Source organism: Gopherus evgoodei, chromosome 4, assembly GCF_007399415.2.
Source record: "Gopherus evgoodei ecotype Sinaloan lineage chromosome 4, rGopEvg1_v1.p, whole genome shotgun sequence".
NCBI classification, from domain to species: Eukaryota; Metazoa; Chordata; order Testudines; family Testudinidae; genus Gopherus; species Gopherus evgoodei.
The window spans coordinates 153881018-153897338 of NC_044325.1; the positions used below are offsets into that span (position 1 = coordinate 153881018).

Here is a 16321-nt window from a genome sequence, read left to right on the forward strand (position 1 = left end):
TTTCACAATTCTAATAGTAATAACTTGGTTAAACAAATTAAAAAGTTTTAAAAAGAGGTTTGTTTTTTTCTTGATTTTTTTGCTAGTCCATACTTAAAAAAAAAACATTTCCCACAATTTCTCTCATTAAAATTGGGAGTAAATTTTGAAATTAAAATTTTGAAATCTGAAAAACACTAACCAAGTTCTAGTTTGAGACTTGCCTACACAAATATTTAGTTCATAGCAAGCCAGGGTTTAAATCTACCCCACCTTGAGTGTCATTGAGGATACTGTTACTGAACACTAGGGGACTTTTAGTGCACAGCAGCAGGGTCCACATGGACACATCGTGCACTGCAGGGTAGTGCAGGGTAGATTTACATCCCAGCTTGCTGCAAACTAAGTGTTCATGTAGGGTGACCAGACAGCAAGTGTGACAAATCGGGACCGGGGTGAGGAGGTAATTGGCACCTATACAAGACAAACCTCCAAATATCGGAACTGTCCCTATAAAATCGGGACATTTGGTCACCCTATGTTCATGTAGACATAGTGTTAGCCGAGAAAAACGTGTGGTGGATGGATATCTCTTGGGAGCTACAATTATCAGAGATTGATGAGGAGGGTATGGCAGGACGGATGGGTCCATGAGAGTAGGGGAGCGAGAAAATGTGAGGAAAGGAGGAGGGATGTAACAGCGAAAGAAAAGGAGCATGGGGGGGGGCACAAAGAGAGAGAGAACTCAGCAGTGGGGGCAAGAATGTGATGAAGGGATGGGGTGGGGCAAATAGCCAATTGGCAGGGAGAATAAGATTGGCAGCAGGAGGTGGGGTGGATGGTGATTGGCTGAGAAGGAAAGGCAAACAGCTAATCAGAGGAGAGGAAAGAACATCCAGGGTTTGAATTGTAGCAGGCAGAGTCTGCTGACCTCCAGGCACTGGGGACAGCTGGCCTGGGGATGGGGGAAATGGCTGGAGACGCAGATGGAGCATCTGTTCCTCTCTCCGGAGTGCGGTGCCCAGCTGGGCCTCACCCTCTCCAGCCACTTCCAGGGCAGGAGGGGGAAAACAGGGTCCAAGATGGAGATCCCCAGAGCCGACGTAGTTGGAGAAACCAGATGCCCTAAGACTGAGGTTGTCCTTAGGGAACCACAGTCTATCCCAGCGCCCCCAGCTGGCTCTCCCCAGCAATTCATCAGAGCCATTGGTTAAACTCAGACAAAGTCCCCTCCAGTCCTCAAGACCTGGCTAAAGACACAGGAGCTCACTGCCATGGGGGCAACGATGCTGCTGCCCCTGCATGGCCCCAGTAAGTTGGACCTATGCAGAGATGGAAAGAGCAGGGGATGGGGCATTGAAATCTCTGGTGTGGTGTCCAGCCCAGCAGCTTGCCCAGCGCCTTGGCTGCCCTCACCTGGGCACATAGTGTGAGCTTTGGAGGCCTGAGACATGGGGCCGTGGTTCTTCCTTGAGCCCAGAGAGCAAATGAGAGACAGCAATTCACCCACACCCCAGAGTCCCCCATGGGCTGGATCCCCTCATAGCCCATTGCGAGTGACAGCTACTGAGCTCTGCACGGGGCAGTGGGGAAAAGGGATCCTGCCCCCTCTGTTATGGACACAGTTAATAGATACACCCCCCTGGGGAGCTAGGATGAGAACTGGATCAGATCAATAGGCCCATCGAATCTGAGATCCCACCTGCTGCCTGCCACCCCACATCAGACTCATGGGCCCATCTAGCCCAGTATCTATTCCCCCGACCCCTGCCACACACACACTTGCTTTTGATCCAGTGCTGAAATGCAGCCAAGTCTGGGATGGGACGTGGCAGCTGGTTAACAGCCATGCAGCGACACTGCACAAAAGGAAATTAGGTCAGGGAGTGAAAGCCAAGTGTGAATCAACCGGTTTTTGAGGCTGAGCACAACCCTCATTACTTCTATCAAACTGGGCTTGTCATGAATAAAGAGCAAATATACTGGCCCCATTTGTATGGTGAGGGAAGAAGAACCTTTGGCTACCATGAGGCAATGAACATGTTAAAGGGCTTGTCTAGATAGCCTGTTGGTGCCTGGCAAATGGGTATACATCTACAGCACACTAGCCTGCAACTCTCCAACTCAGAGGTTCCCAAACTTTTTTTTTTTTCCTAAGCTCCTCTGGAGATTCATGTTGCTTGCAAATTCCACCCCACCCCCCACTCCACCACCACCTTTTTGTAAGGTGGCAGGGGAGAGGGGTGCTCTGTACCCACAAGAGGTACATGATACTTGCTGGGGGAAGGTACTTACCATGTTGCACTAGAGGAAGGCAACTGGACCCTGCAGTGGTAGGGCCGTCTCGGCTGTCTACACTCAGCTCCCTGACTGTCCCCCCACCTGCCCCTGTGCACATGGGATACAAACTGTTGAGCTGAAAGGCCTGGGCCAGGAGGGGAGCAGACAGCTGCTGAACAGTTCCCTGCTGACCCCAGCCCTGAAATGAAGCCCTGTTTGCTTGTCCTGTGCAGGCTCTTTCCAGCAGAGGACTGGGCTCTGTGCCCTGGAGCTGTGGGAGGGCCGGGGTCGGCAAAGGGATCTGGTGGCAGGACAGTCACTAGCCCTGTGCACAGCTTTCCACTTGCAGAGTCCCTGGTGGCCTCCCCAATAGAGGTGGTGGCTGTTGCAGCTGCTAGTGCGGGACAATACCTGTCCCTTGGCCCCTCCTCCCTTGGGTTTTCAGAGTGGCCAGCGCTGGGCGCAGAGGCTGCCAGGCGCAGAAATGGGAACAGTAGCGGTGGATGTTGACATTCACCAGTCAACTGTGTGGCCCGCTGAGGAGAGTGGGGTGGGGGGCTGCTCCACATTTTGAAAATCTCTTCTCTGAGGAAAGTGACTTTGTAAAAATAAATTGCAATTCCTGATTTTAGTGCTCCACAGGCCAGTGGGTGGTACGCAAGTCCTGGCTCCACCTCCTCCCCACTCCTTAAAAACCCTGACAGGGTGAATTTTCCCCCAGGGTCACACCGAAAGCTGCCCCTCTGCTCCCTGGAGTGCTGGGGCTGTACCCATCCCCAGTCCTTGACACGGCACACAAGGGACAAGACTCCTATGTGTGTCTGGCCCCCCCTCCATCTCCCCCCTCCCCTCAAACACACACAACCAGCAGGGACACAATCTAGTTCTTCAAAACAAAACATCCCTCTGGTGCCTTTCACCCAGAGCAATCCCCAAGCACTTTCCAAGCTGTACAGATGAGATCACCTGCTCTGCACTGAAATGCTACTGCATGAAAAACATTTACTATCACTGCACAAATTTAAAGCAAGAAATGAAGGCAGCAGGTTTTGGCAGTTGGGAATCAGAACAGGACTCTGGATCGCATCACTCGCTGGATCAGAAGGGCACAGAGCAGTGGTGTCCAACATACAGCCTGCAAGCTGGATTTGAACCTCAGATCACAGGGCCGTCTTCTGCTCGTGCTGGTGGGTGCCTGACCCCTGTCTGCCCCCCGCCCAACCCCAACTTGATCCGTGCCCCGCCCTCATTACAACCCCTTCCCCAAAGTCCCTGCCCCAATTCCGCCACATCCGTACCCATATTCCGACTCCTTCCCCAAATCCCCACCCCAGCTCTGTTTCTTCTCTGTCTCCTCTCCTGAGCGTGCCACGTTCCTGCTCCTCCTCCCTCCCTACTGGAGCTTGCTACACTGCCAAACAGCCCCAGAGCACCCACCGAGTCAAAGCCTATGCCTGAGATCCCTTCGTTCTAGCCCACTGCTCCCTGTGCCATCTTTGCAGGGACCCAGTCCACAGATGAAGCAGGCCCAAGGGTGTCAGAACCAGAGTAGGAAGAGCTGAGGGTGGAGCTCGGACCTGATCTCCTGTTGCTTTGCCATCAGCTGTGCCAACAGCGAGGGGCTTAGCAGAGTGGCTGTTTCCCCTATGGACCCCACGCAGGTGTCGGGAAGCGGCTTTCTCTCTGCCCCACCCCCTTCTACTTAACCTGACACAGGGCAGCTCTGCAGATCTCTGCTGTCATCAGTTTCATCCTGCCCCCCCATCGCCATAGCATCCAGACACCTTCCCCTTAATACAATAGCAGCAGAGAACGGCTCACTGGAATTCATGAAGTCTCAGGATATTTTCAGAGTCACTAGTTTGGTCATTGAAGAGTTAAAGCTGCAGCTCCTGCTCTGGCACCACCCAGCTGCTTAAAAAACAGTGTCCAGCCCCAGCAAGTGGGGTAAAAGCCTAGAGCAGAGATAGTGATCGGGTTGCCAACGCTCCCGGACCGGACGCCATTGCTGAAAATGGGGACACCATTGCCACAAAATGGCGTCTGGTCCGGGGGAGTTGGCAACCCCTAGCTAGGGACCCTTGTGTGAGGGGTTTGGGGTGCAGCCTCCTGGAGTGCAGTGGGAAGTTATTTTCCCCTATTTGATTTTACCTTCTACCTCTTCAATGGGGCTTTCATATGGTGAGTGCACCAGCGAGTATGGCTGCTCCTCGAACGATGTGTTATAGCCCCGCTTCAGCACATCCAGGGCTGCGTCAACTGAAGAGACGCGTTGAATCAGCTGCTCCCGATGCTGCTCCACAAAATGTTCCTCTGAGCCGAGGGACATAAAAACACCCACTTAAACACTGGGTTTGGTTGCAAGGCTCCTTCAGCTTCTACCTAGGGCTGTTTAGCCAGAGCCCTGAGCTGGGGTGGGGCAAAGCTGCCCTGCCTAGGGGGAGCTCCTGGACAAACTGTGCCTCGACTCACCCTCCCATCCCGATAAGCAGGGGGATGTGCTGACCCAATGCCCATGTGCATGGTGCAGCCTCCTCCCCTGCACAGCCCCAGTGTGATTCACTAAGGGTTAATCCCGCTGGCTGATTTATCACTCATGTGTAGCTCCAGGGCTAGTTCTGGAGGACAGCTCCTGTGCTGGGGTACTGGCACCTGCAAGAGAGAGCAAGTGGGAGAGAGAGCACGCAAGGGCTGACTCACTGGAACAGAAGAGATCTTAGTGCCAAGGGGCCATATTGGGGGCATGAGCTTCCTCCTGTCAGGGCCACCCCACACCCTGGGATCTTGCTGGCCTCCTCTCCCAGCCCATGGGAGCCCCTCAATCCAGCTCCCATATTTTGGTTAGACGAACACCTGTCAGGGATGGTCCAGTTATGACTTAGTCCTGCCTTGAGTACAGGGAACTGCACTAGATGATAGATGATGATGAGCTCCCTTTCAGTCCTACACTTCTGCAATTCCCCATTGCTGGGCAGGCCTTGCTCCTCTCTCTGGTATCAAGAGTCCCTTCTCTCCCCTTACCTGCTTCTTCAGCGGGAGGAATGCAGACCTTGTTAGAGAAATGAGCAGGGAAGGGGAGAAATGCTGTTCACCCAGCAAAGATGGTAGGAGCTCAAGGGTGGATTGCAGGGGGTAGGTACATGCAACCCCACCACGCACTCTAGACACCACCTATCACTGCCTGATTTAATTCACACCCCTGCCCTCTTTGGTAAAAAAGATTTGACCTGAGGTTTTGGCCTGGGTCAAACTCCATCCTGCCTCCCAATTTCTGAAGGGGCTAGAATCAGGTTACGTGGCTGTCTAGCACTCACCCCCTATCCATCCCTTCCTACACTATACTCCCCTGCACAACACACACACACATACACACACACACACACACACACACACACTACACCTCAGTTTTTTCCTGCCTTAGGTATGAGCAAGAGGGGAGGGGAGGAAGCAGGCAGACAGGAGCAAGCAGGGTCAGGGTTCGGGGGAAGAGGTGGAGCAGTGGTAGGAAGAGGCAAGGCAGGGGCATGGATGTGGGGCGATGGCAGGAACGAATGGGTCCACTGGAGCGAGGGAGTGAGAAAAGGTGAGGAAGGGAGGAGGGATGTAACAGCAGAGGAAAAGGAGCCGGGGAGGGGGGGCAAAGGGAGTGAACTCAGCAGTGGGGACATGGCTGTGATGGAGGGATGGGGTGGAGCAAACAGCCAATCCGAGAGAATAAGGTCAGCAGGGATTTCACAGAGGATTGTAATTGGCAGGTGGGGGAGAAGCAAGCAGCCAATCACAGGAGAGGAAAAACCATCCAGGGTTTGACGTCTGGAAGGCAGATTCTGCTGGCGTCCGGGCACTGGGAAGAGCTGGCCTAGGGATGGGGGAAATTGCTGGGGACACGTGGGGGTCGGACATTCCTGTCTACAGAGTGGGGCCCCTCCAGCCACTTCCTCGGTGGGTGGGGAAATTCGCGCCTTAGATGGGGATGCCCAGAGCCTGAGGGGGGACTGGCTGCCCTAGGACTGAGGCTCTCCTTGGGGGGGCATGGTCTGTCCTAGTGCCCCTCACAGGCTCTCCCCAGCAATTCATCAGAGCCATTGGTTAAGCTCAGACAAAGTCCCTTCCAGTCCTCAAGACCTGGCTAAAGAGACAGGAGCTCACTGCCATGGGGGAAACGATGCTGCTGTCCCTGCACGGCCTCAGTAAGTTGGGCCTATGCAGAGATGGAAAGAGGAGGGGATGGGGCATTGCAATCTCTGGGGTGGTGTCCAGCCCACCAGCTGCCTGGTGCTTTGGCTGCCCTCACTCAGGAGCATAGTGTGAGCCTTGGAGGCCTGACACACCGGGCCCTGGTTCCTCATGGAGCACAAGTGAGAGAGGACAAGTCACCTACAGTCCAGAACCCCCCATAGGCTGGATCCCCTCATAGCCCAGTGAGAGTGAAAGCTGCTGAACTCTGCACAGGGCAGTGAGGAAAATGGATCCTGCCCCCTTTGTCATGGATTCACCCATGGACACAATTAACAGTTATAAAGCCCTGGGGAGCTAGGATGAGAACTGGATCAGATCTATGGCCTGTCTAGCCTGGGACCCCACCTGCTCCCTGCCACCCCAGATCAAACTCATGGGCCCATCTGGCCCAATATCTATTTTCCCCTGCCACCCACCCACTCACAGAATTGCTTTTAATCTAGTGCTGAAATGCAGCCACTTCTGGGATGGGATGTGGCAGCTGACAAACAGCCAGGCAGTGACACTGCACAAAGGAATCTAGGACAGGAAGTGAAAGGAATCTAGGACAGGAATCATGAATCAACTGCCATGGAACTGTAGTTGGGAATAAAGAGCAAATACAGTGGCCCATTTGTACGGTGAGGGAAGAAGGACCTTTGGCTGCTGTGGGCCAATACACATGTTAACGGGCTTGTCCAGATGGCCAGTTAATGTGTGGCAAACCGGTGTAAACCTACAGCACACTAGCCTGCAACTCTCTAATGTAGAGGTACCCAAACTTTATGATGAACCACCTTCTGGAGAGTCAAGTCACATGCATGCCCCCCTTTTTCTAAGGGGACAGGGGTGCCCTGTACCCACAAGGGGTGTCTGGTACCTGCCAGGGGCGAGTACTCACCATATGGCAGTTGAGGAAGCCTTCTGCTCCCTGCAGTGGTTAGGGTGGTCTTGGGTGCCTGGACTCACATCCCTGCCTTTCCCCCACCCACCACTGTGTTCAGCTGAGCTGAAAGGCCAACGTCAGGAGGGGAGCAGATAGCTGCACCCACTGAGCACTGGCGCCCTGTGGAACACAGTTTGTTGCTGTCCCCAGCCCTTGAGCGCAGCCCCATCTGCTTGCCCTGCACAGGCTCTTCCCAGCAGAGGACAGGGCTCTGTGCCCTGGATCTGCAGTGATGGGCCAGGGTGGGTAAGGGGCTCTGGTGGCAGGACAGTGACTAGACCTGTGGTGCCACTTTCCACTTGCAGAGTCCCTGGTGGCTCTCCAGTAGAGAAGGGTAACTGCAGCTGCTATGGCAGGGTCAATGCCTGCTCCTCCCATGTTGGGTGCTCAGGGTGGCCAGCGCTGGACGGGGAGGCTGCTGGGGGGCAGAAATCGGTGCAGTCATGGTGGATTTTGACACTAACCCACAGGTTGGGTGTCCCCACTGAGGTGAGTCAGTGTGGGGCTGGCACTAGCCACCTGGCGTTGCCACTCATGCCCCAAATGTTCCTTCACACCCTCCGAAGGCGAGGGAAGGCGGGAAATGTGCCTCACAGTTTGAAAACTCTGCCTTGAGGAAAGAGATTATAATTATCTACCTGCACACTCATCAACAAGGGCGCTGTTTGTTATCCACAGTACCCGGTAGAGCCGGTCCTTTCGCTTCCTCGGCCAGCTCGGCACCAGCTCATACAGCTTCTGCATTTTCTCCACATTGGATCTCCCAGTGCTGATGCTCTGGTATTGCTCAGGGGTTAGTGTGTGCCCCCGAAGTAGCTTCAGGACTCTGTCCACTTCTGAGACTTGCTGGATCAGCTTCTCTCGGTGCCGGTCAACAAAGTGTTCCTCTGGAGAGAGACATTTCATTAAAATAAATGGCAATTGCTGATTTTAGTGCTCCACAGAGTAGAGGGGGGCATGCAGGGCCTTGGCTCCACCTCCTCCCTGCCCATGAAAACGTCTCCAGGGTGAATTTTCCCCCAGGATCACATGAAGAGCAATTCTGTGATTCCCCACCCCTGGATGGGCCCTGCCCCTCTCTCTGGGACCAAGAGTTCCTTCTCTCCCCTCACCTGCTTCATCATCACAAGGAATCCAGACCCTGAAAGAGACATGAGCAGGGATGGGGGCAAATGTCACTTATCCAACAAAGAAGGTAGGTGGTCCCAGGTAGAGAGGAGGGGGAAGGTAAATACAACCCCACCACTTACTCTAGTTCCACCCCTCACTGCCTGATTTAATTCAGACCCGTCCTCTTTGGTTAAAGAGATTGGATCTGGGGTTTTGGCCTGGGCCAAACTTCACCCCTCCTATATTCTGGGGGGGTTAGAATCTGATGGCAGGTTACAAATACCCCAACCTACATAACAAGCCAAAGCAACCCCCAGGGACCCAATCCCCCAGTCAGAAGTGGGTGTGTAGCTCCTATGGATGGGAAGAGGAACGGAACTGAGACCCGACCAATAGGCAATGTGCAGCCCAGCTCTGCACTGTGCAACCAGAGCCGGCTCTGTCTGGAATGGACCCAACAACACCAAATAATCTCAGACGTGGGGGCAAATGCTCCCACAGACTCACTGCACATTATATTGTCGTGAGGGTGACGTAATAATCCGTGCCAAGCTCTGATGCTGCAGTGTTGGGCGAGGGATAAACAGCCAGAGAGGTGATCTAGTGTCCCCCTTGGGATGGGATCAGGGTTCATGATGGGGAGCATGGGAAGCGGATTTCCCTGATGTCTTTTATTTACCCTCCAGTTCTTCAACCAGGTCTCTGTTTGTTTTCTTCAGTGCCTCGTAGAGCCGGTCTTTCTGCAGTTCGCCCCAGCTTGGCATCAGCTCATACAGCTTTCGCATCTTCTCCTGGCTGGTTTTCTCAGCTCTGATTGTCTGGTACTGCTCATTGTTCAGTGTGTATTTCGCATACATGAAACCTCCTCTCGCGTAGCCATGCTGCAGCAGCTGCCGCTTGAAAATGAATTTCTCTGAGGAGTCATTAAAAATAAATCCTGAACTAATGATTTTAGGGAACATATGTTTTGTGGCACATGGCAATGGATGGAGTAGTCATGTCCTCCCAACTTATCACGCCTTCCTCCCAACTCTGCCTCCTCTGTGGCTGGGGAGGAAACAATTAAAAGAATTTTTCCTCTAAAGCGTCCTCCTCCTGTTGTGAATCCCCACTTAATGTTTATCTGGACCAAACCATTGTCTGTTTCCCTACCCTAGCTGCTGGTGCTGGCTGTTTTGATGTGGCCGGGATCAGATCCTGCAGGGGAGGAGGAAGACCAGAGGCTGCAGCACTACCTCCTCCTGGTGCGTGGGCACAAAGCAGTGAGGAGACACATATACACACAAGCACACACAGAATTAGGCAGGCATGCACACTTTTAAGGGAGTTGTGACGCAGTAGGGAGTGGGGCGGATTGACCTGGGAATGTCATCTAGTTTTACTGGGACTGTCTGCATGGGGGATGGGAGAGCAGGGGATGACTTTAATTGAGGGAAGGTACCTGAGCCAGGAAGGAGGTGGGACAAGGCGACACCTTTGCCCAGGAAACTGGAAAAAGGAAGAGGGGGAGAGACGGAGGGGGAGAGAGCCTAATGGAGGGGTTTTGGTTTCAGTTTTGGGCTAGCTATGAAGACACAGGGAACCCCAAGCCTGGGGTCTAAGATCCTTGTCCCTCAGAGGGACTTCCTCTGGTTCCCAGACCATCCTCACCTTCACCTTTTTTGGTTGCTTTTGCTGCTGTTTAGCTAGAAATCTGAGCAGAGTTTGGGGATGGATTATGCATTGAGGAGTCACCATCACTCCCCCAGCTCCTGACCACATAGAAGTACATGCTGGGCACAGGGTCTGTGTTGGGGGTGAGATGTGTGTGGCATTTGGCTGAGGAGGGCAGTAGGAACGTGGGGGGATTGAGGAAGTGGTGTGTAGGTATTTGGTAGGGTGAATAGATGGGGATAGAGGGGTGAGTGCAGAGAGAGGGAAAGATCAAGGTTGGATGGGAACAAAGGTCTGGGAATCAGGGATTCATTACTGGGGATGGGGAGAGAGAATCTGATAATGCTGAGATAGTAAGTGACTTGTGCTCTGCCAACACCTAAAAAGATGGGGTAGGAGGGAAAGAACATATCACAGGGAAATACAGAATAAAAGGAATGAAGGGAGAGAGGCAGAAAGATGGAAGGTTACTAACGTTCTCATAACTGTTGTTCTTGGAGGTGTGTTGCCCACGTCCATTCCACTGTAGGTTTATGGGCACTCAGCTGTCAAAGATTCTTTCCCTCAGCGGTACCTTTCAGGATAGCGCAAGCACCCTCTGCAGCCTCACACCACTATGTGCGAGTACAAAGGGAAGAGCCACCCCTGCTTCCTCAGTTACTTCTTCCTGGAGGGATGAGTGTAGAGCAGGGAAGGAGGGCAGGTTGTGGAATGGCCACAGGCAACACATCTCAAAGAACAACAGGTATGAGTCGGTTAGTAACCATATCTTCTTTGAGTGACTGCACATGTGAGTCACATGTAGTGGAATGGACAAGCAGTTCAAACTGGAGGTGCATTTGGAGGCTACTTGGACAGGGATTGGAGAATCACACAACTAATTCTGGCATCATCCCTGGACTGCTGAGAGATGGCATAATGAGAGTGAATGTATGGACTAATGACCAAACTGCCACCTTACAGATGTCCAAGCATGAGCGAGACAAACTGCAGAAGATGCATGAGTCCAGGTTGCCTGGGCAAATACCTTACTCAGAGGAGTCACATTAGCCAAGTGATAGCATGAAAAAATGCAAGAGGAAATTGAAGAAGAGATTCTTTGCGAGAACACTGGACTGCCCTTCATTCTATCTGCAACCACAGTGTATAGTTGCGAGGTAGATCTTAGTGGCTTGGTTAGATCAAGGTAAAATGCAAAAGCTCTTCCAATATTGAAATATGGAACGTTTCCTCATTTTTATGTTTATGAGCTTTGGAAAGAAAGTAGGTAAGTAAATTGCTTGATGAAAATTGGAACCACCTTAGTAAGGAATTTTGGGTGAGAGTGAAGGTAAATTTTGTCTTTATGGAAAACCATGCAGGTAGCGATCTGTGTAGGTCTTTTCAGGAGACAATCGTTGAGGTTTGGAAAAATCATTATTCCTTGTTTCCGAAGGTGTGCTGTGACAACTGTGAGGGTCTTGGAGAAGATCCTGGGTGAAGTAGATAGACCAAAAGGGAGCACCCTGTATTGATAGTGGTCATTGCCTACCATGAAACGGAGGAATCATCTGTGAGTGGGATGTATGGTAATGTGAAAGTACATGTCATAGAATATCAGGGTTGGAAGGGACCTCAGGAAGTCATCTAGTCCAACCCCCTGCTCAAAGCAGGACCAATCCCCAGCTAAATCATCCCAGCCAGGGCTTGTCAAGCCTGACCTTAAAAACTTCTAAGGAAGGCAGTTCCAACACCTCCCTAGGTAACCCATTCCAGTGCTTCACCACCCTCCTAGTGAAAAAGTTTTTCCTAATATCCAGCCTGAACCTCCCGCACTTACTCCTTGTTCTGTCATCTGGTACCACTGAGAACAACCTAGATCCATCTTCTTTGGAATCCCCTTTCAGGTAGTTGAAAGCAGCTATCAAATCCCCCCTCATTCTTCTCTTCAGCAGACTAAACAATCCCAGTTCCCTCAGCCTCTCCTCATAAATCATGTGCTCCAGCCCCCTAATCATTTTTGTTGCCCTCCCCTGGACTCTTGCTAATTTTTCCACATCCTTCTTGTAGTGTGGGACCCAAAATTGGACACAGTACTCCAGATGAGGCCTCACCAATGTCAAATAGAGGGGAATGATCACATCCCTCAATCTGCTGGCAATACCCCTATTTATACAGCCCAAAATGCCGTTAGCCTTCTTGGCAACTAGGACACACTGTTGACTCATATCCAGCTTCTCGTCCACTGTAACCGTAGGTCCTTTTCTGCAGAACTACTGCCTAGCCACTTGGTCCCTAGTCTGTAGCAGTGCATGGGATTCTTCCATCCTAAGTGCAGGACTCTGCACTTCTCCTTGTTGAATCTCTTCAGATTTCTTTTGGCCCAATCCTCTAATTTGTCTAGGTCCCTCTGTATCCTATCTCTACTCTCCAGCATATCTACCACTCCTCCCAGTTTAGTTCTGTAGGTAAGGCCTGAAAACCAGTCCCCCTGTTCCAGCCAAGAAAAATCGTGCCTAGAGTGACCATCTTGAACCTCTGGGATAGGACAAATTTGTTATGTTTCCTGAGGTTGAGAATGGGACATTGTCCTCCATTTTAGTTCTGGGTCAAAAAGTAGTGGGAATGGAAACCTTTTCCCCCTGTGTTGCAGAGATACAGTTTCCACAGCACCAAGCTGGAGAAGATGGTTCACTTCCTTTCGCAGCAGATGCTAGTGAGAATGGCCCCTGAAGAGGGATGGGGTAAGCGATAAGGTAGGTGGGGAGGAGAGAAGGGGGATAGCATAGCCCAGTTGTATAGACCTGTAAGACTCAACGGTCCATCGCGATTGACTTCCACGCAGAGTAGAATGGACATAATCAATGGCCAAATAGTGGGATAGCGTCTGTCAATGGTGCTGTCTGAACCGGGAGGATGTTCAGACCCTGGACCAATATTGCCCTTTATACCTGCACATAGTTGTGTGAGGTGCCAGAGGGCATTCATTCCACCCCGATGGGTACCAGTGAGGGGAAAAAAAGTCTTCAGCAAAAACTGTGCATTGGGCACACACATACTTGTTGTGGTATGGGCACATGCAATCATTCAAACATATGTCAACCAACAGATGCCAAGCTCTGGGAACACAGAAATGGCCAGACAAGATTAGACCCTAGGTCCTACAAGTCCAGTGTCCTGTCTCTAGGAGTGGAAAGGACCAGATGCTGCAGAGGAAGATGTGAGAATCCCACAGTAGCAGATGTGACAGAGGGAGAACAGACACCCCGATCATTCTTCTCTACCCCCTTCTTTGTTTTGTAGAGTGAACAAGTCACCTCTGTAAGGTGAACAGTCCCTGTCCAGTCTTCCAGAACCTTGATCATTCCTATCACCTTTCTCTGAAGCCCCTTGAAGTCTGCAACCTCCCTCTTGACAAGGGGTGAGCAGTACTGCACACCACGCTCCAGATGAGCGCTCTATTACAGGGATCAAAATGTGCAGAGAAGTAATGTGCAAGAGCAATGCATCTTCTGGGAATGTGTGTTTGTTTTCTTGTCTCTTTTGCTGGTTCTGCCCATGAAAGGGCCCAGGAGATTGCCGAGCTGGGAATGAGAGCGGGGAGGTTTCTTTGTTAGGGATCCCTGAGATGGAGGTTGTGTTCTTTCCCCTCCCACTGGCCCTGTCTTCACTAGGAATTAAAGGTGTGTTAGAGCACGTTAGCCAGCTCCATCTAACCAATGCCTGCTGAAGTTCTAGTCAAGCCAAGGCAAGGTGTACTTAGCACGTGCTAAATTGATTGAATTAAAGGTGCCTTTGTGAGTGAGATACAAATGGAGTGGGGACAGGAGTTAGCTCCCCTCCACCCTTCTGTAAATCACTGCAGCTTCTTTCCCCAAAGCAGAGAGAAATCTACTGCAATTTCCTCACTAAGAGGTTAAAGGCGAGAGGGCAGAGAGGCAGCCTGCTTGAATCACACACTGCCCCATGGAGGAGAGCTGTGGGGTTCCTCAACTGAGGCCTCGACTACTCTGGCGCTCTACAGCGCTTCAACTTTCTCGCTCGGGGGTGTGAAAAAACACCCCCCTGAGCGCAGCAAGTTACAGCACTACAAAGCACCAGTGTAAACAGTGCCCCAGCGCTGGGAGTGCGGTTTCCAGCACTGTAAGCTAATCCCCATGGGGAAGTGGAGTACCTGCAGCTCTCCCAGTGCTGGCGCCGCGACCACACTCGCACTTCAAAGTTTTGCCGTGGGAGCGCTCCCGCAGCAGCAAGTGTAGCCATACCCAAGAGGGAGAAATTGTGAGAGCAGAGTAGGAGCAGATCTGTGGGAAAGACTCTACAGAGAGGCCGGGGCAGCAGTGGGACTGGCAGATCTCGCTGGCTGAGAGGGAATCTGAGGGGACCTGGGAAATTGAAGTCTTGAAAGAAAGGTGATTTGGAGCTCTAACTTGCCTCGTTCCCCAATAAAGACCCCAATTCCAGCCAAAATGCCCCACCTCTCTATCTCTCTCCTCTGAGCCCTCCCTGCCCTTCCCCCACTCGCACACACACACCTGAGCCCCCTCTGCCCTTCAGCCGCTATCACCTCCCTCTCACTTCCTTAGTGCTAGGCTGGAAACTCTTTCTGTGGTTTCAAAAGTTTCCTGTTCTGCATCAGAATGAACTGAGACATTTCAAGGGGTTTCAGCACAAACCAGGGGGATGGGAGAGAGAGAGCAACCCATCCCAGAGTAGCCAACAGCCAGCTGGTCAGGCCACTCACCGGGGAAGGGGGAGGCTCATGTTTAAGTCTCTGCTCTGCCTGATTCAGATGAGTGCCTTGACCACCTGGCTATTCTGGGCTGGGTCTCTCTTGGTGCAGAAATCCCAGGCTGGACCTGACAAGCCTGCCCTGAGGAAAGTTTTATCAGAATCAATCAGCTCCTGACAATTTCAGTTTTGTGAAATTGACATTTCCCTATTTAAAACAAACAAACAAAATTCCTGACCAGCTCAAAAATGCCCAATCTTAACTGTCCCCCTGGAGTTCCCTGACCAAACTTCCTGCTCTTCTAACTCTCTCTGCTTATTACCACTGCAAAACAGTTAATTTTCCTCCCTTGGTATCCTACTGTTAATTGAATTGTCTCCTTAGACTGACCTCACACTTGGTAAGGCAACTCCCATCTTTTTATGTATTTATACCTGCTCCTGTATTTTCCACTCCATGCATCTGACGAAGTGGGTTCTAGCCCACTAAAGCTTATGCCCAAATAAATTTGTTAGTCTCTAAGGTGCCACAAGGATTCCTTGTTGTTTTTGCTGGCACAAACTAACACGGCTGCCACTCTGAAACCTTTCCCCAGGCAGAACTCGACCGGCCACAATCAAAACTTACTTTGCTAGGGATCTGTTGATACTTAAATTCAACCTGTTAAAATTGCAAATGTTCACAAAAAGGAGAAATCTGCATGTGGCACCTCACCCACCAGTTTTTGAGAGGGTGGTAGGTAAACCAGGAAGGTTTGGGAGCCATCCCCCCCATTTACTATTCACGGAATTTGTCCCCTCCCCCCTTTACTTGTAAACTGAAAAAAACCCTTACTCCTGTGTCACTGCTGAAGGCAGTTCCCAGGCAGCAGCTGCCGATTGGGGAGTTCATGTTGTTTGCAGCACAGGAAGGCTATTCTTTTAGTCCCGCCCAGCAATACCCACTCCAGTTTTATCCCGCTCCTGCTAGTATAGTAGCAGGTCCTGTGGGACCCACAGGATCGCAGTTTCTTTGTGCCCTCCCTCCCCCGGGACCTCTTTTGCTGAGAGGGCGTTCCCCCCCTCCCCACAAACACACACCATTGCTCTAGCTAATGACAGAGACAAGGTGGGTGAGTTAATATCTTTTATTGGACAAATTCTGCTGCCAACTAAGTGAGCCAAGCTTTCAAGCTCCACAGAGCTGTGGGCTGAAGAACAGCTCCATGCAGCTCAAAGGCTGGTCTCTCTCAACAGCAGAAGTTGGTCCAATAAAAGATATTACCTCACCCCCACTGCAGAGGTGCAGACTCACTCCCACGTGGTCTCCTGCTGGTGACTTCTGTGAATTAGCTCATTCCAGCCCCGGAGCGCCCTCTGCAGGCCAGTGATCTGCCTGTCCTCTGGCCCCCCATGCCCCTCCCTGGACCCCAGTGCCCCATTTAC

At 51.7% G+C, this 16321-nt stretch overlaps 1 protein-coding gene across 1 annotated transcript in view; it reads right to left on the reverse strand.

Moving 5' to 3' along the window:
- Nucleotides 1-16321, reverse strand: part of LOC115651398 — a 67394-nt gene that overhangs the window by 35825 nt on the left and 15248 nt on the right. The window contains exons 5-7 of the mRNA XM_030562348.1: nt 9213-9446; nt 8062-8310; nt 4411-4572 (exon numbers count right to left, since the gene is read on the reverse strand). Coding sequence (XP_030418208.1) covers nt 4411-4572; nt 8062-8310; nt 9213-9446 — 645 coding nt within the window. The remainder of the gene's footprint in view (nt 1-4410; nt 4573-8061; nt 8311-9212; nt 9447-16321) is intronic.